The sequence below is a fragment of the Lepidothrix coronata genome, unplaced genomic scaffold (assembly GCF_001604755.1).
Source record: "Lepidothrix coronata isolate B3197 unplaced genomic scaffold, Lepidothrix_coronata-1.0 Scaffold272, whole genome shotgun sequence".
Taxonomy (NCBI): Eukaryota; Metazoa; Chordata; class Aves; order Passeriformes; family Pipridae; genus Lepidothrix; species Lepidothrix coronata.
In genome coordinates, this window is record NW_016690452.1 from 453041 (window position 1) to 471845 (window position 18805).

An 18805-nucleotide genomic window follows, 5' to 3' on the forward strand; every position below is an offset into this window, starting at 1 on the left:
GCCACCGGCACGGCACTGCCACCGGCACAGCTGCCACCGGCACGGCACTGCCACCGGCACAGCTGCCACCGGCACGGCACTGGTGACTTCTGCGAGCTGGAGCATCCCTGAGGGTGACAACAGAGGGTGGGGGGCAGCTGCCTGTGCTGGGGGCAATGTTCTGTGTGAGCCATGCAGCAAAGCCATGGGGTGTGTGGTCATGCAGCACTGCAGACCCTGGGGGACTCTTGCAAAGCCTTCGGTGCCCCCACCGTGCCTGCCCGTGCGCGGTGACGCAGTGAGCAGGTCCCCTTCAGCCTCCTCCTTCTCTTCGGGCTGAGCAATATTCTTGCTAAAAGGAGGAATTCAGCTATTTTAAATACCAGCTTGTGGGATGATTCAGTGTCTGCTCAGGCAGACATGAGACAACGAGGATGTCAGTCTTCAGGCCTTATTTGAGGGGGAAACCTCTTCCCTGTGTGCTGGCTGCCCTCAGCAATGCCATGAGCCTGCAAACAGTGGGACAGGGGCTGGGGAGGGGCAAGGACTGGTGGCTCCCCTGAGTTGGGACCCCAAAGCACAGCATTCTGGGGAGGGGAGAAGGTGCTGAGCCCTGCAATGGGGTGACCTCTCCAAACCCTTTTGGCCAAAGGCCTGCGAAGCCTCCAGTGTCCCTGCAGCTCCAACAGTTTCCTGTACCTTTGGAGCTGGATCTTCCCTGCTGAGTTTTCATCCTCTTGCTGTTTGTCCTTTCCCTGTGTTTCCTGCATGTGCTCCTTCAACTAGAAAAGGGAATGTGCTGGGGTGCCCCAGCCCTGGTCCCTGACCCCTTGCTCTCTGTCCTCGGGTAAAATCCTCCCCCCAGATGCTGCCAGAGCTCCTGCATGGATAATGCCACTGGGAGCAGTAGGATTTAGTAGAAAATTCCCTCTTTCAGATGTGATTGATTTGGGTTCCCCCCAGTCCTGGTTTCCAGGCACCAGCGGCTGCTGGAAATGCTCCCCTGGTGACAGAAAATCCATGGGAAAGCAGGCAGCCTGATGAAGTATTCATGAGGATTTTTATCACTGGTTTTCACCCACTGCAGAAAAGTCAGCTTTATTTTTAGTGAGCGATGGATCCAGCAGTAACATGGGGAAAACACTCCATCTCCCTTCGAGCTGCATGGGAGGCGTTGGAGAGGGCCTATGCCTGGGAATGGGAATTAAACAAACCAACTCCTAAGTGCTTCCTGACTAATTCTGGGATCATTAGAACACCTGAATGAGCCTGTGACTGATCCTCTGCTGCCCTGAGTGCTGCAGCCCGTGGCTTCCACCGGACCCAGGCGGCTGCGTCTGCAGCAGCGCCGGTTCACGCGGCCGCAGTGTTCCAGTCGCCTCCCTAATCCCCAACCTGCCTCTGTCCCAGGGAGAGCACAAGAATGAATCACAGCTGATTAATTTGACTTATCCAGAAGAATCTCCCTGAATTAGCAAATATTTTGTTTTATTTGTTTCTATAGTGGACAGGAAAACATCCCTTGCACCCGTGGCAGCGCCAGCCCGGGCAGCCTGTGGGGCTGGGAGTCCCAGTGTCACTGAGCCCTGACAGGACACTGACATTTGGCTTCAAGTGACCTTAAAACATATCTCTGAGCCAGCCAAGCTTGGGCGCTGCCTTCCCGCGGTTTTCCTGCTGCCTTTCCCCCATGGGCACTGCTCACTGCCCGGCCGGGGCCGAGATGTGCTCTGTCAGCAGCAGATGCTTAATCTGTTTAAAAATAAATCCATCACTTTCCTGTGACTGATGGGAATCTGTTACGGCAAATCCCACTGTAATGCAGAACCCAGCTGTGGCTGCCAAACTTCAGCACTTTCTCCCCGCTGGGCTCCAGGGAAGGGTTTTGGTCCCTTTTGCCATGGATCTGGGGCAGCTCTGGGGTCATCATTCCCTGCCTGTGTTCATGCCCATTTACTGACACAGCCGTAGGTAACACCCAGCAGGGATGAGAAGACCTGAGGCCTCTCCTTGCTCTGAGAGGGATGTGTGACCTTGGACAAGTCTGTGTGCCCTCACTGTGGTCAGGAGCTGCATCTGTCTAAAGCTCTCTGTGGAAAACATGGTGAATGAGAAGGGTCCCCTGTGTCCGTGAGTAACCAGCTCTGTCCAGCAACAAAAAAAACCCCAAAAAACTCTCTGAGGCACCGTTACAGTGTGCAAAATTTCCCTGCTGGAAACAAGGGCAGTGCCAAGGGGCTGTGGGTTAGGAAGGGAGTTCAGTGGGTACAGGGCAGTGGGGACAGCACTTTCATCCTGGGAAGGTGAACTGGGGTGCAGAGAGGGTCTCTGCCTCCCATCTAATTAAACAAGCTAATGAGTGATGGAGATGTGTCTGAGGTTGTCTCTGTTCCAGCAAATGGGAGCAGTGGAAGGGCTTGGTTCAGGGAGACACCTCCATCCCTGCTGCAACACCTTGGAAGGTGCCACTGCGAAGGTCCTGCCTGTGGGAGCTGGGGCTCTCTCCCTCCCGAGAGGTGAGCTGAGTCACGCTGGTGCAGCTGCACTGGGAATCTGGTGGGTTCCCAAAACAGGCCCAAATTCCTCTTCTCAGCACAGTATGAGCCCTTGTACCCCCATGGGTCCTTTTCCCCCTACAGTGCCACGGGTGTCAGGGCTGGCAGCTACTGTGGCATCGAGCCCATCCCTGCATGGATCCTGGGAGTGGAGGAATGGACACAGCACGTGCTGATGCATTGCACAGGCAGCTACAGGAGCAGCCACGTGCTGTCTGGGGCAAGGGCCAGTGTGGACCAGCATGGGATGATCCCCCACGGGATGATGAGGGTGCTGGGGGCACATGGGCACCATCACTGTCCTGTCTGTGGCCGCTGCACTGTGTGCTGGGGGTGGTGCTGTGGGCAGAAACCTGCCTGGGGTCTGTGTCCCCCAGCCCCTGTGGCCGAGGGGATCCCGACTGGGCAGGCTGATGGGGAAGCTGAATTACCCCAATTTACTCCCTCCCAGGGAGAGAGCGGGACCTCCTGAAGCCTGCTGGGCTTCCCACTCCCTGTGGGTGGTGCTGCCTGACCCTGGGATTCTTCCCTGGCTGCCAGAACACTCCTTGGCAGGGGATTGGAACTGGATGGTCCTTAAGGTCATCCAACCCAAACCATTCAGTGATTCTGTGATCTCGGGCTTGCCTGGCTCCTTCCCTGAGTGCAGCCAGATGCTGCCACAGAGCCCCGTGGTGTAATGACCCTGTTTGACTGCTCCTGGGGCAGCTGCTGGGCAAACAGCTGGCAAACCAGCTCCAGGGGGATGTGGTTCCTGTCTGGGAGCCCTGGCTGCAGCGCAGTGTCCAGGGATGCAGGAGGACCCTGCTGTGGCTGTGGGTGTCCCCACCGTGCCCTTGAGGAGGATAATCCCAGCACCTGTGTAAGTGGCTCATGCTGGGAGTGACTGCAGAGCCTTTGCCATGGGGCAGGTGGGGCAATAACTGGTCTAGTGAGTGGCACTCTGTCCTGCCCAGGGCCTCCTGTGTCACCTGGTGTGTTGGTAGTGTCATCTGTGACTGGGGCAATTTCGTCGTCTTCCAAATCAGCTGGTAGAGAGACAGGGAGAAAGGATTTCTCCACAAAAATAAGGAATGAATCGCTTCCAGAGATTTGGATATTAAATCTTTAATTAGTGATGGATTTTGGTGTGTAAGGACACATGACAGAACCTGGCTGGGCTGTTCTCAGGAGTGCTGGTGCTGACCTTGCTCCCCAGGGCTAATCCCAGTGTCCCTGGGGATTACCTGCTCGGACATGGCACATCCAGCCCTAGGACAGATTGTCCAAGGTGATCCAGCCATGCCACCAGCACCTTCTGCACAGGCATGCATGCCCAGCTTGGAGCCAGGTGATACAGTCAGACACAGGGAGCAGGGAAGGTTGTGCCTGATGGTACTTTGTACCTGTAGGGACAGGAAATGACTTTAAAATCCTGCGGCTGCAGTGTCCAGGGGGATTCAGTGCTGTTCTGTCCATCAGATGGCAAATCCTGTGTGTAACAGCAGGGACCCCAGCCCATGGAGTGCAGCATCACACGGATATAGAACATCCCTCTCGGCTGTAACGCATTTCAAGGGCTTGTAAAACACAGCAATGCCTAAAAATAACGTGGGTTGCCAAATCCCTGCTGGGGGTGTGCTCGGCGAGGCGCCTGCGGCAGCTCGGGCAGCCCAGCACGGGGCTGCTCTGGACGCAGGGCCTGCAGTGGCAGAGCTTCCATCCCCACCCTCGCTCCCTGGTGACCCCAGTGCCCGTCCTGTCCCTGCTCGGTGCCCAGCAGCAGAGCCGCGGCTGTGTGCAGGGCAGCCCTGCTCCCTGTGCTGTGTGGGACACAGCCCTGTGTGCTCCCTGGGAGCTCTCCGTGGAGACAGGAATGATTCGTGTCAGCCATGGCAAACCTGAGGGTGGGGCAGGCACAAGCCTTGGGTGTCCTCCTGCAGCCCTGGGGACAGTGCTTGGGGTGTTGCAAGAGCTCAGGGTGACACAGGTGCTCGGTACCTCTCCCCTCTGCCTCACCCTGACTGTTCTCTGTGCCCGGGTGCTGTTGCTGGGCTGGGCAGATGTTGTGCCACTGTCCCAGGGGACCAAGGTGGCACAGGGACAGCTGTGGCCAGCTGGGATGCACAGACCCACTGGAGCCCCACAGCACTGGTGGCCCCAGGAAGTGACTGTCCCCACAGGAAGAGAAGCTGCCCATTGTGGCCAGGGCTGCTTGGGGATGCTCAGCCAGCCTTGAAGCAGGCAGGGATCACCCGATGCCATGGAAGGCAGGTCTGACACCTGGAATGTTGCTATGCCTCATGCTGCCCCTCATGCTGCCCCTCACCCCTGCCAGGGGTGAAGGACTCCAGCAAGCCTTGGCTTGATGTAATGTGGGGACACAATTCTTGCCCTCCTCCTCTCAGGTGAGGAAGCCAGCACCCCAACCAGGAGCGGTGCCAGAGCCCTCTCCATGGGCTCAGGAACAAGCGAGAGCTGCTGGCATAAATTACCACGCTGTCATCCCTGGCGCTGAGATTCCCAGGGAACAGCTTAGCGGTTCAAAGGGCTGCTGAAACAATTTCACATCGCATGATCACAGTCCTGGAGCTCTCCAGCTAAAAAATGTCAACAAAGAGGCCATTTCCACAGCGCGGCTGCCCATGGCCCCAGGGGCTGGGCACAGCCAGCCCCTCCCTGGCCCCTGCCGGTGGGTTTGGTGCTAAGTGACAAACTGGCCTAATGAGCTCGTGGGCTCCTCGTGCTGGTGAGGAGACCCCAGTTATCCATCCCTGTGCCCCTCCAGCACTGCACACAAATGAGGCCAGTGTGCTCAGCTCCGGTGGGACTCAAGGGATGGAAAGGGACATCCATGGTGATGGTGGGGCTGGTGGCACAGAGAGGATACAGCCTTAGTGGGTGCTCCCCACCCTGCTCCAGCTGCACCATCAGATTTTGTTTTAGCCCCAAAGTGGGAGAGCGCTTCGGGTGAGAGCACTGAGAGACCTGTCCTGTGCCACACCAGCGGGTCAGACACCCCCTGAGCCCCTAACACACCACGGGTGCCACGCCTCCCACTCCTTTTCTGTCTCCCTGCTGGCTCAGCATGTGCTCTGCCCTGGTCCCCCAGACCCTGTCACTGCATGTTCAGAGCTCTCTGCTGGTGACTGTCCCCGTCCTGGAGCCCCCCCACTGCCGATGTGCCCCCTGCAGTCCCCCACTGTGCTGAGCAGAGTCCTGTGCCAGCAGCCCTGTGCCCTCAGGTGCTGTGCAGTCCCTGGTCCTGCTGCCTGTGGATCTGCTCAGGCTGTGTGCAGGACAGATGCCCACAGGAACCGCTTAAACACTTAAATGAAGAGCAAAGAAACCACAGCAACTAAAGCACTCGGAAACGCTGGAAATCTTTACTCTGGACAAACTCCCTGTCCCATGGCCAGCGTGCCAAGGCTGGCTCTCCTGGCTCTTGGGGGCATGAGGATCGCTTCCCTCTGCTGCTGGAGCAGGAAGGTCACCCTCCCCATCGACTGATGCAATGCTACCCACAGGAAACAAACCTCTCTTTGTTCCAGGAATCAAACTTTCCATGTTTGTTTGAGCCTTGAAAGCTGTCAGTGATATTTCCATCACCCTCATCATCTTCCACAGGGAGTCTGAGGTGAACAAACACTATTGGAAAGCAAAGTCCGGCTGCCATGTCTGGCATCAACCCCACCACAACCTGTCCCTGGTGCCATGGGTGCTGCTGTCCTCAGGACAGTGGGACCCCCTGGGCAGTGGGCACACTGGGAATGTCCCTGGGCACACAGCATCCCCTGGTACACCACGTCCCCTGGCACACTGCATCTCCGGGCACAGCCCCATGGCTGGCCAGAGGGCTTGGCAGCTCCCAGGGCATCAGGCAGCTTCCATCCAGTACAGGAATTATTGGCAGCGCCAGCTTCCCAGCTATTATTTCATCCAGAATTTTGCAGACTTCTACAAAGTGCCACTGCACTGTTTCATACGCCACAGGTTGGGCACAGAGAGCACCTTCTGCTCTATGCTGGGACCCATCCTTCACCACAGCTGGAGGCTGCAGCAACGGAACAGGATGTGGGATCTCACAGATGAGACTGGACAAATGGAAAAAGGGAGAGCCCTGGCCACAGAGGGAAGTTGGCTGTGCTGGTGGGAAACCCACCTGCATCTGGACACAGTGGGCACACAGCTGGGGAAAGGAGTGGGAGGGCAGGGGCCACGGGGGGCCAGGGCAGCGGGTGGCCCTGTTCCCGCTCTGCCCCTCTCTGGCACTGACCTGGCACCCGGCAGGCCTTGGGCTGTGTCCCTCAAGATGGCGATGGGCACGTGTCCCAGCAGTACCCAGGCCAAGTGGCTCCATCCTGGCAATGCCAGCACCCTTCCCAACTCCAGCCCGTTCGCTCCCGTTTCCATGGCAACCCATGACCTCACTGGGTTCCTTGGAGCTTTGCCAGAGTTTTCAGCAGAAATAAAGCAAATGACCAGGTTGTTCTGCTGCCCTCCCTGTCTGTGGGGGCTCTGTCACACTTGGGGCTCGGGTCAGGGCCAGCTCCTCTGCCGCAGGGCTCACGTGCCACCTCACAGCCACCACAGGTCTCACACGTGCCCATCACCGCGGCCTCTGGCTGACCCAGTGCTCCTGGATGCAGGAGCCTGCCCGGGATACAGGGAGCACCAGGGCACTCCCTTCCCTGCACAGGCTCCAGGTGCAGCCAGTGCCCATTTTTCCCAGTTTTACCCTGCTTGGCAGAGCACACAAGCCAGGATAGAGGAGAGGGATCAAGAATGAGACAAATGGAAATAAATGGAGAAACTGGTCCATCTGCTCTGTTTGGTGGTGCCACTCGTCCCAAGGTCCTTTCTGGCCAAAGGGTCTCTTTTGGCCTGGGCCCCATGTTCCCAGGGCTCCCCATGCTCTGGGGTCCCTCCTGGCCTGGGGCTATGGCTGTTCCTGGGGGTCCCATGTGCCATGGGGCCCCTCTTGTTCTGGGGGTCCTGCGTGTCTGGGGGTCCCTCTTAGCTCAGGGCTCTAAGTCTGGGGTTCCCTCTTAGCCTGGGGCTCTGGCTGTGCCCGGGGGTCTCATCTGGTCTGGGGGTTCCTCTTGGCCCAGGACTCTGGCTGTGCCTGGGAGCTCTCCCTTGGCCCGGGGCTCCAGTTGTGGATAGGATTCCATGCTGGCCCGGGGTCCCACGTGCCTGGGCGTCCCTCTCGGTCTGGGGATCCTGCGTGCCCGGGGTCCTGCGAGCCCGGGGGTCTCTCTCGGTCCGGGGTTCCCTTGCGGTGAGAGCGGAGCGGTGGCGGTGCTGACGGTGCTGACGGCGCTGACGGTGCTGGCGGCGGCCCCGGCATCCCGCGGCCCGGGGGCGGCCCCGGCGAGCGCAACGCGGCGCGACCACCCCCGCAGCCGGCGGCAGCGCGGGAGGCAGGGAAGGAGGCAGGGAAGGAGGCAGGGAAGGAGGGCCGCGGCTCCGCTCAGCTCGGCGCGGCTCCGCTCGGCGCTGACGGTCCCCGGTGCCGCCGCCGTCACTCGCCCCGCCCGTCCGCGGCTCCGCGCGGCGGGTGCGGGACGCGGCGCTCGCCGGCACAGCCGGGGGAGCTCAGCGGGGCCGGGCCGCGGGATGAGCGCCCGGCAGCTCCCCGGGGGCAGCGGGGGCCACTGATGCTGCGGGGTCCGCGGGGTCTGCGGGGACCGCGGGGTCTGCGGGGGCGGCGGGGGCGGCTCGGCGCGGCCCCGCCCGCGGCGGGGGCCATGTGAGCGCGGTGCCGGCAGGATGCAGAAGGGGATGCGGCTCAATGACGGGCACGTCGCCCACCTGGGGCTGCTGGCGAAGAAGGACGGGGCCCGGCGCGGGTACCTGAGCAAGCGGAGCGCCGACAACACGAAATGGCACACCAAGTGGTTCGCGCTGCTCCAGAACATGCTCTTCTACTTCGAGACCGACTCCAGCTCCCGGCCCTCGGGGCTCTACCTGCTCGAGGGCTGCGTCTGCGACCGCGCGCCCTCTCCCAAGCCCCCCCTCTCGGCCAAGGACTCCCTGGAGAAGCAGGTGGGCGATACGGGGGGCCCCGCGGAGGGGAAGGGGGGGATGCCCCGCGGTGGTCCAGGCCTCGCATCCCGGGGCTTCTGTCGCCCGGGACCTGCCCCACGCGTGACCGGGGCGGGGGTGAGGATGAGGCCGGGCTGTGCTGCGGAGGGGGAATGCTCCCGGGGGCTGCAGTGCCAGGGCAGCGGGTGGGTCCGCTGTGGGGGTGTCGGGCTCTGTCGGGAGCACCCCCACACCCCCTCCCATCCACCTCCAGCTCTCGGCTAATTAACTGCCGGTAATTAGCGCGGGGCTGCGGCGCGGGGCGCCCCCCGGCGGCCGCTCGTGGCGCTGCAGAGCCCCCGCGCCCCCCGCGAGTCCGCGGCGTGACCCCCCGGCCCGGCGGGGTTCGGGGCAGCGGCCCGGGCGGGCGGGGGGACCCTGGGGCTCCCGGGGGGCGGCTCCAGCCACGTCGCGGTTCAGCCACGCGGCTTCACTGTTTCCCGCTCCCCGTGTGTCCCCCGTGGTTTGCCGGGGGCTGAGGGACAACTCCCCCCCGGCCCCGCGGGGTGGGCAGCCTGGCGAAGGGTGTGCGGTGCTCAGCGCGGGGGGGCGCAGGGCCTTGTTTTTAGACAGATTTCACCCTGTTCCTACTCCCCACGTGAGCAGTTTGTGCCTCTATCCCTTCCCTGGGCAAGGGGAGAAGTGGAGTGGGGTCCCCCAAGCCCCCATGCCCCCGTGCTGGCGCTGCTCTGCAGTGCCCTTTGCCAATGCTGATGTCTGCGGGTGATCAGCGCGGAAACACCAAAGCCTTGGCGAGGCCCTGGGAGAATCTGGATCCCTCCCCCAACCCCAAGGCTGCTGGGGACTCAGCCGTGGAGACCACAGCCCCCAACGGGCCCCGGGGTGGGTTCCCCCCCCAAGCTGCACCTTTCTCAGGTGGGCAAAGTGTCCTGGAGCAGCGTGTTGTGGATGCTGGCAGCCCCCAGCGTGTTTGTCTGGGGGTGTTTGCTGGAGCTGGGATGCGCTGGAGCAGCTAGGAGGGATGGGATGGAGCCAGACAGGGGGGAGAACGGCTGGCTTCCAGCCTGGGGGGCAAATCCCCGGCCATTGCTTCCAAAAACACCTCCAGTCTCATTAGCGTGGACAGGAGCCAGCTGGATTCATCTCCTGACCGTGGTGTGTGGAGCGTGGCCACGTGCCCCGTGGGTGCCCGTGGCACGGTGGCACCGGGAGCCCTTCTCTGGCAGCAGCCAGAGGGTCACGGCACTGCCAGCCCGGGCTGGGCACGTGCGGGAGGCACCGTGTGTTTTGGGTCCAGCTCTGCAGGTCTTGCATAATTCCTGCCTAAGCAGGCTCCGGAGAGGCAGTGGGAGCACTGCTGGCAGACTGCAGGAGGGGACCCATGGGCACCCACCGGGCACCCTGGGGCACGGGTCAGCCTGTGAGGAAATCAGCCCCTTAATTCTGGCTCTTCCTGGCACTTGGAAAGCCCTGCCATGAGAGCCAGGCACCACTGCTCCCTGGCACGTTCCCTCCCTCCGTCCTGGCTGGGAGCGCGGGAATGTTTCCCTGTGCTTTGCCCAGCTGAGGCTCCTCACAGCCCAGCACGTGCACCGGAGCAGCCCTGGTGTGTGGCACCTCGGGGGCTGCGGCTGCCAGGGGGTCACACTGCTGTGGCTGTCACTGCTGTCCCTTCAGTAACAGATGTTGTGGGTTCCTGGTTTGGCGTCCATCAAGTTTGCCAGACAGGTTGCAGTCGAGCTTCCTGGCCAGGTTGAAATCAAGCTCGGAATCAAGGCTTTGACTCCTCGTGTTTGTGCAGGAGGAATTTTCCACAATGCAAACACTTTGGGGAGGATATCACATCCCCTTTCCAGTTCAAAATGCACTTGCAGGGTTGATCCTTGCTCTAAACGAGGGGCTGCTGTCAGAGGGAGCTCCTGCCATGCCAAATATTTCCCCGGCTGCTGCTCCACGTGAATTTGCTGTGGTTTGGCTCCTGGCTCGTAATTCTGTTTAATTCCTTAGGCCAAATGTAACTGGAAGCGCGGGAGCTCTGGATGCCCACTGCTCTGCAAGCTAATTAATGGCCCAGGGATGAGATAAGCAGTGAATATTGATGGTGCAGATCTGCAGCCTGGCCGGGCGGGAGGAGCGGGTGGTACCCGGGGCCGGCTGCGCTCCAGGAAGGGTCCATGTTCCTCACTCCAGGGAAAGCCCTGCCTTCCACCTCACCTGGTACCCAGCTGTGCCCAGCATCCCGTGAAGGGAAGGTGCTGAGGAAATTTCTAGCACTGCCTGTGATCCCCATTAATTGTGTTTTGAGGGTATGTATCTACCCGGGCAGTTCCAGCTGGAGCTCTGAGGACAGCGTTCCCTGCAGCAGAGGAGCTCCAGGTTTGGATTCCTTCCTTGCTGGAGTAGAGCCTGAAAGGTTCCAAATTCACTGCAAAGGAGAAATTTTAAGGGGTGGGGCTTTCAAACCCTCGCTTTTAAAGTGCACATAATGTGCTTTGGGGGGATTTTTTCCATGGAACATGGTGACTTTTAGCATGGGTACATGTGAGAATAGGGCAGCAAAGACATTTGGAAAACTGGAACAACAAAGAGAGATTTGCTGCCTCTGGAAACTTAGTTTACTGCTTTTGCTACGGTTCATTTTTCCACAAATGAATTTTCCTTCCAACCAGTTGGACGTGGAAGATATTTTATTGCTGGGTGAGGCCAGGCTGTGGCCAGGGGAAGGGTCTGTGGGATGGGCCAGCGTGGCCCCTTGGCGTGGGCATCTGGGATCCAGCTGCTTAGGGTGGTGATGCCAGTGGTGCTGGGCTGAGCGGGAGGGTGACCCCCTTTTACCCTGCTGTGGTGTCTGGGCCGTGCCACCCCCAGCCCTGCTGTCCCCAGCCCCCGAGGGTGACAATGCCGGGAGGTGCTTTCACGTGGCCACGTCCACGTGTGTGTGCTGGGGGTGGGCAGGATGGGGGTGCCCCGGGAGGGAGGGGGCACAGCCAGGTGAGATCCTGGAGGAAGAGCTGAGCAGGTGTGAGGTCCAGAGTTAATCTGACCCCAACCTCGAGGACCAGGAAGGCCCCAGCATCGGGTGAGGACTCTCCATCGTGTGTCAGTTGGGCAGCTGGAATCACAGCTGGGTTTGCTCCGTGGATCCAGCCTGGAACTGGATTTAGAGTCACAGAATCACTAAGGTTGGAAAAACCCTCTGAGATTATTGAGTCCAACTGTTCCCCAAGCACTGCCAAGGCCACCGCTAACCAGGTCCCCAAGTGCCACATCTCCACGGCTTTTGAAGACTTCCTGGGATGAGAACTCCACCACTGTCCTGGGCAGCTGTGCCAGTTTCCAGACCTGTATCCCAGTGCTGTTCATTGTTCCTAACCAGGAGCCCTCAGACAGAGCCAGTGTGGTGCTGAGTCAGACAGTGGCCCCCTTGGCTCGAGGCTCTGTGCTCTGGGGTGCTGAGCTGTGTTCCCCCAGGCCAGGGCTGCTCCCGAGCACACACAGCCCATGGATGGCCATTTCCTGCCCCATCTCCAGAGTGCTATCTGGGGAAGGGGCCATGGTTATGTCTGTGCTGTCAGGGGTAGGCAGGACTCAGGAAGTGTTTTGCATCACAATGCAAAGCTGAGGTGAGCGTGCAAGGGGTGGGTGGTGTGGCTGTGGTTCCCACGGGATGGCAGAAGGCTTGTGGACACAATTCCCACTGACACATCCTGGAAAGAGTTGTCTCCCATCTCCTGGCAGTGTGTCCAAACCCAGTCCTACTCATTTTCCTGTAGAGCCAAGGAGGGCATGGGAAAACCGTGGCTCTTCCCAGCCCCAGCAGCACACAGAGCATGGAGGGCACCCTGTCCCATGGCCCCCATCCCCAAGACACTGGGGGTGCTGGAGGGGAGTGGAGACAGGGAAATTTGGGTGCCTTGGGGATCTGCAGTATCCCCTGCCAGCCCAGCAGCTCCGGCTCTCCCAGAGCCCAGCCCCAGGCCCTGCTGATGGAGCCGTTCCTGGCAGTGGGAATGCTCAGGCAGCTCTCCAAGGCATCCAGCCGTGCCCGGCCCTGAGTGGGGGTTCACCTGGCTACCCCCAAAAAGGAGCATCAGCCACCTGGGGCAGGGGGAATTCTTCTACCTGAACGTAATGCCATGCAATCTGATTTTTTTGGGACTATAAATCATAATTTGTGGAACTAAACCTGAACTATTCAGCAGCTTTGGGGGAACGTTGTTTTTTTAATTAATTACTGTAGCAAGCAATGCCATGTGGGGATTTTTGGGGGGGGAGATGTGCTCATGGTGTTGGTTCTGGTGTTTCCTGTGTGCCTGCCTGCCAGATCACTGGTTAAAATCAGGGAAAATTTGATTTATTTGAATTTTTCTACAAATATTTCTGCCTGTGACTCCAGAGCCTGCTCCACATAGGTGATGCTTGCCTCTAGCACCCATTTACGAGCATCCTGACAGCCCAGCCCGAAGCAAAGGAGGGAAATTGCAGCCTCTGGGATATTTTTTCTTACTGTCAGCACGGAAATGAGCTGCTGGAGCATCCGACTCCGAAGTCCTGTTTTCCCAAAGCACATGGTATGTAGGTCAGGGATGTTAAGAGCTGCCATAGCTGGCTGTGGATTTTTAGACTCATCCATCCAGAGCAGGAAAATTCTCCTCCTTTTGCCCTTTGTGTCAGCTGGAATAACCATCAGCTTCACAAACAGGCGGACGTGGATCTACCCACTCCGGGAGGATGGAGGGTAGGCGGTTCCAGAGGGATGATGGGGGGCATTCCTGTGGGATGGAAAGAATCCTGTGATGGCACAATAAAACAAGTAAAAGGTGACAGTGGTGTTGCTGGGGGGGTTCTCTTGTGGTCCCCCCACTATCACATGTGCAGTCACCAGTGTGGGGATGCAAGGAGAGCAACTCCTGGGAATAACATCCTGAGGGGCCTGGCAAGTCATTCAGGCAGAAGAATGCCCCGCTCCAAATTTAAAAGAATTCTGGGAATAGGTTGGTTTTCTATTTTGGAAATAATGCATCATTTTAAAGATTATTAGGATTTATTTCTGAGTCTTTCTGCACATCAGGGGCCTTGGTAATAACCCCCCCTGGAGCAGGGAGGGCCCAGGGCTGTGGGTGGCCCGGGGGGAGCTGGTGATGGTTGCCTGGGGGGGTCCTGGGGCTGTGAGTGCCCCTGGAGTGCTTTAACATTTCTCTTGGTGACCTGGAATGTTCCTGTATCATTATTTTGGGCAGAATTGCCGGGTCTCCTGGGGCTTCTTGAAGGAAATCCTTGGGGTTTGGGTATCTGGGCATCCTGCAGTGCTGTGCATCCCACAGCTCCCAGGTCCAGAGCAATGTGCCTCCCACAGTGGGGGCTCAGAAGGCTCCACGGAAACAGGGGAGGCTGGAAAACACCCTGTAATGAGGGATTTCCTCAAGGAATCACATCTGATTATTTTAGCAGGAGCAGAGGGAGAGGGCTGGGGTGAGGGGGGTTTGTCCCCAGGGCTGTGAGTTGGTGAGGTCTGAAATGAGCAAAAAGTGGGTGTGAGGAGAAGCAAAGGGATGCTGTGGGTAACTCGTGCCCTGCCCTGGGCAGCACAAACTGCCCCAGGGACACTGTGCTGGGGCCATGCTGAAGCCACGGGCTCATCCTGATGCTCCCAGAGCTCTTCGTGCTGCTGTGAGTGGCTGGTCCTGTGCTGGTCCCATATGTGGGTCTGGTCCTGTCCGTGGGGCTGGTCCTGGTCCTCAGTCTGTGCCCCGTGAGCGCGGCAGGAAGCGCTCCCGGGCTGTCGGGTGTGATGTGTCACCGTGATGGCAGAGAGGGATCGTCGTTTGGGCGTAGATAAAAGGTGGTGGGAGTTTTATTATTCAAATATAAAATAACTTCCTCCTTCCCACCACGCTGCACTTCCTGGTAATTGTGTGGGGATAAACGGGAGCAGCACGAGGAGTGTGTGCTGGAGGGAGCCAGCTTTAGATCTCTGGTGGAGCAGAGGTGGGGACTGAGGGGTCCTGGCTGCAGCCCCGTGGGGGTGGGAGGCCTTCACCCCTCATCATCCAGCTCTGCTGCCAACAGCACTGAAAATGCCATTGGAAAAACCTTCCGGAGTTTTCGGGTTTAAATTGGATGAACCAGGAACTATCTGACCAAACCTTTGGGTGCCGGTGTGGGCAAAGAGGGCAGTGGGGCAGGGTGGGCACCTGTGCAGGGTCCCTCTCCACATCCCTGCCCCGCTCCCTGTCCTGATCCCTGCCCTGGGTTCTGCACCCCTTATTTTAACCTCTGACAAGCCCCCAGTCTTGTGCTCTCCCAGGCCCTGGGGAAGGTTGGGCTGCTCTAACCTGGTGAGCTGTTTGGTCCTGCTTGTGGGTGCAGGGCTCTGAGTGGGTGCACTCGCCCACGGGAGCACAAACAGGTGCTGTGTCATCCCCACGGGACCCCAGGAGCTCACATGGATGCTGCATCATCCACATGCAGCACCTGGGAAGGGCAGCCCAGGGCTTGCCATCCCATCCTCTCTAGCCAGGCAGAGACCAGTTTTGGGGACTCCCTGTGTTGCTGGTCCTGTGGGGACCTGGCTGAGCACCAGCTGTTGGTGTTGGTGGATCAGGTGTGGGGAATGTGCACACTGTGGTGTTGGGGTGGTTTGTCCCTGCAGCACCAGGAGCTGCCAGGGGCATTGGGGTGGAGAAAGGGCTCACCCACACCTTGTTGTTTAAGTGGGGCATTTCCAGCCTTGCCAACCTGATGAGCTCTTCTCGATGCAGTTACAAGTGAAGGGATGTGAGATGGGTGTAAAGGCGGGCACGGAATCACACTGTGCAGAGACTGCAGATTCTGGTTAATTTTCCAGCAGTTGTCAGTAAAAGTCTTTAGGGGTGGGAGGGAGAGGAAAAGGGGTGAAAAGCAAAGGGCTGGGGAGCTGCTGCAGCTCTGGGGGTGTCCCACAGGCAGACACAGAGCTCTGGGCAGCCCGGGCACAGCGGGTTGGGGAAGGAGTGGGTGATGGATGATGGTGTTTTACCATGGGAATGGCTCCATAAGGAGAAAGCTTGCCCACAGAATTGGCAATAAGAGATCTTGCACCTAAAGGATCCTGGGCAGAAGTGAAGGAGCCACATCTTCAGTGGGTCCCTGCAACAAGCAGTTGCCCCCCAGAGGCGAAAGCTGTGTCTGAAGGAGGGCTCTGCTGTGCCCCTGGGCGGCACAGGGTCCCAGCTGCCCTCTCCTCCTCTGCAGGACCCAGGGGGCTGGGTGAGCTCCGAGGGTGCTTCTCAGGCTGTTATCCTGAGACATGAGCCCTGGGTGGGTGCGGTGCTGGGGGTGCTGGGTCTGTCTGTGCTGCCCGTGCTGGCACTGCCCGGGAGCAGTGCCTGGCTGTGCCCCGGCTCTCCCCAGCATCCCAGGCTCACCCAGAGCCTTCTGTGCCCATCTGGAGGCCCTTCTGCCCAGCACTGCTGGGCCTGATCAGGGATGGGGAGGGAAGAGCGTTGTGGCACACATCAGTGTTTTCGTGGCGCGTGAGGGTCTGCGGCTGCCCACGTCCTGGGGGCAGGGGGGATGCCAGGCTGCTGCACCTTGGGCTTGGGTGGTTTTTTCCAAGATAGCTGTGAATTCAGGTCCTTCATTAAACCCAACGGAGGAGCAGATGATGTCAGGATGAGCTCGTTCCAGAGGGTTTGGTTTAGCCCAGTTATTCCGGGCAGTATCCGGCACTGCAGCGTGGTACCTGTTTCCTTGGAGACTGCAGGGAAGCAGAGGAGCAGCACAAACCCGGCGGCGGCACCGCACACAATTAGCACAAACACTGCAAATGTCAAGGGAGGCTAAAAATAGCCCCGTGCCGTGGCCACTCCCCCCCGAGCCCCCGGGCCGGGCGTGACATGAGGGACCCGGGCTCTGCTCCCGGCACCTCCTGGGTGCGCGGGCAGGGAGCAGGCAGGGGTCATGGGATCAAGGAATCATTAAGGTTGAAAAAGACCTCCAAGAACACTGAACCATCAACCTATAAATGCAGGCAGGGGTGCAGGCAAGCGTTATAGAATCATGGAATCATTAAGAAAAAGGTTGGAAAAGACCTCTAAGACTGTCAAGTCCAACCGTTAACATATGGATGCAGGCAGGAATCATGGAATCATCAGGGCTGGAAGAGGCCTCTAAGATCATAAAGTCCAACCATTGACCTATGGATGCAGGCAGGGATCATAGGATTATAGAATCACTAAGGTTGGAAAAGCCCTCTAAGATCACTGAGTCCAAGGGTTAATCTATGGATGCAGGCAGGGATGCAGGTCCAGCTCAGCATCCTTGCTGCTCTGCCCCATTCCCCAGCTGAGGGTCCCCAGGGTGGCTGCTGCAGGCTCAGGACTGCAGCCCCCTGCACTTGGGTGGGTTGGGTGGGTTTAGGTTTCCGTGAAGCTGGATCTTTGCCCCGTGGGATTTGCCCTTGGAGCGTTTCCCAGCCCTGTCCTCAGTGGGGGCATGGCTATGCTGGGGGCAGCACATCTTGGCTGTGCTCCTGGTGTTTCCAAATGTGTTTTTTAAATGGACCAACCTGTGGCAGGTCAGGAAGCGCTTTCTGCGGGCCCTGTGTGTGGTGTAACTGTACCCTGTGCCTGCCCCCCCAGCACTACTTCACCGTTAACTTCAACCACGAGAACCAGAAGACCCTGGAGCTGAGGACCGAGGATGCCAAGGACTGTGACGAGTGGGTGGCAGCCATAGCTCACGCCAGGTATGTCCCTGTGCCCGCCCAGGGGGGACGGGGGACTGAGGGGGGAGCTGTGCCCAGGGGGCTGTGGGCAGGATGCCACTGAGCTGGGCACTGCTGGTGGGCACAGCAGAACACTTTTGTCCCCCAGCCCTGTGTTGGGGACCCTCATGTCGAGCAGGGGGCTGTGTTCAGCTGTCCCCCCATCCCCACCTCAGTCCCGTGCCACTGGTGCTCCCTGTCCCAGCCTGGTTCCAAGCCCATCTGTGAGGGATTCACCCAGAACAGCAAACTGGCCAGGAGGGGGTTTGTTCAGGCTCCTGTCTGTGTGCTGTGGGAGCACTGGCCCAGCCCACCTGTCCTGGAGAGGGGTCAGGAGCCAGCACAGTGCTGGTGCCTCTCCAGGGAAGGAGGGTGCTGGGCTGGCAGCGAGCTGTGGGATCATGTGGGAGCTGTGAGCATGGAATGGGAGAAACCATCCTTTGCAGCCCCTGATGAGACCAGGACTCTGTAGGATGTAGGAGCTTGTGCCACATGTGTCCTTCTCTCTTGGGATGTGGTGGGTGACAGAGGTTCGGCCATGGCTGTTTGGGGTTTCTTTTGTCTCGTACAATTTCACTGAGCTTTGTGTTGACCTGCCTGTTTGCCCCTCGTGGGGAACCTGTGTGCTCCCCAGACCGGTCCTTTCTGAGCAGCAGCGTTCCCAGCTGCAGGAACCGCCTCCTGGTTTCTTCCCTTTGCGGTTCCCTGATCCAAAGAGGCCAGAGCAGCACGTGGGCAGCTGGGAAGGAGGACCCCTTGCCAAAGTGCAGCCCCCGGTGTTGGGGTCCCGTCCCGGGGCTGTGGGTGGCTGTGGATCCGCGGGGCTGAGACGCTCACGGCCGTGTCTGCTGCAGCTACAGGAACCTGGCGACGGAGCACGAGGCGCTGATGCAGAAGTACCTCCATCTCCTGCAGATCGTGGAGACAGAGAAGACCGTTGCCAAGCAACTCCGGCAGCAGATCGAGGACGGGGAGATCGAGATCGAGCGCCTCAAGGCCGAGGTGAAGCACCCGAGGTGGCCCCGTGGATGCGCCGACGCTCCCGGCGTGGCCCGTGGGCGGGCGGGCGATGTCCCTGTGTGGGCAGGCACTGGGGGTGTCCTGGCTGGTGTGGTTCTGCTTGTTTGGTGACCCTTCACTGCAAAGAGGAGCATTGTCTCCCTTGGGGGTTTTCCTTGCAGCAGTGGTGCAGCAAGTGGTTGTGGCTGTGCTGTGCCAGCATGGTGTGAATGGGGGGCTCGGGGGGCTTCCTGGAGCCAGGACAGCTGCTGTGGAAGGGAAGGATTCACTCCAGCAAGGACCACTGGGGAGTGGGCTGGGGAGCTGCTCCTTGACTCCTGTGAGAGGGGAAAACAGCCACTATATCATAGAATCACAGAATGGTTTGGGCTGGAAGGGACCTTAAACCTCATCTCATTCCATCCCCTGCCATGGGCAGGGACACCTCCCACTATCCCAGGTTGCTCCAAGCCCCTTCCAGCCTGGCCTTGGACACTTC

General features: G+C 59.4%; 1 protein-coding gene across 4 annotated transcripts in view; it reads left to right on the plus strand.

Moving 5' to 3' along the window:
- The first annotated feature begins 8081 nt into the window (after window positions 1–8081).
- The window catches only part of RASGRF1 (Ras protein specific guanine nucleotide releasing factor 1), a 32234-nt gene continuing 21510 nt past the window's right edge, over window positions 8082–18805 (plus strand). For 3 of the 4 annotated variants that reach the window (XM_017836251.1, XM_017836252.1, XM_017836253.1), the window contains exons 1-3: window positions 8082–8561; window positions 17183–17289; window positions 18162–18309. In XM_017836251.1, the coding sequence (XP_017691740.1) occupies window positions 8286–8561; window positions 17183–17289; window positions 18162–18309 (531 nt within the window). In that variant the 5' untranslated portion in view covers window positions 8082–8285. Of the gene's footprint in view, window positions 8562–13470; window positions 13556–17182; window positions 17290–18161; window positions 18310–18805 lie in introns of those variants that run through there. The other variant, XM_017836254.1, reaches the window with a different exon arrangement.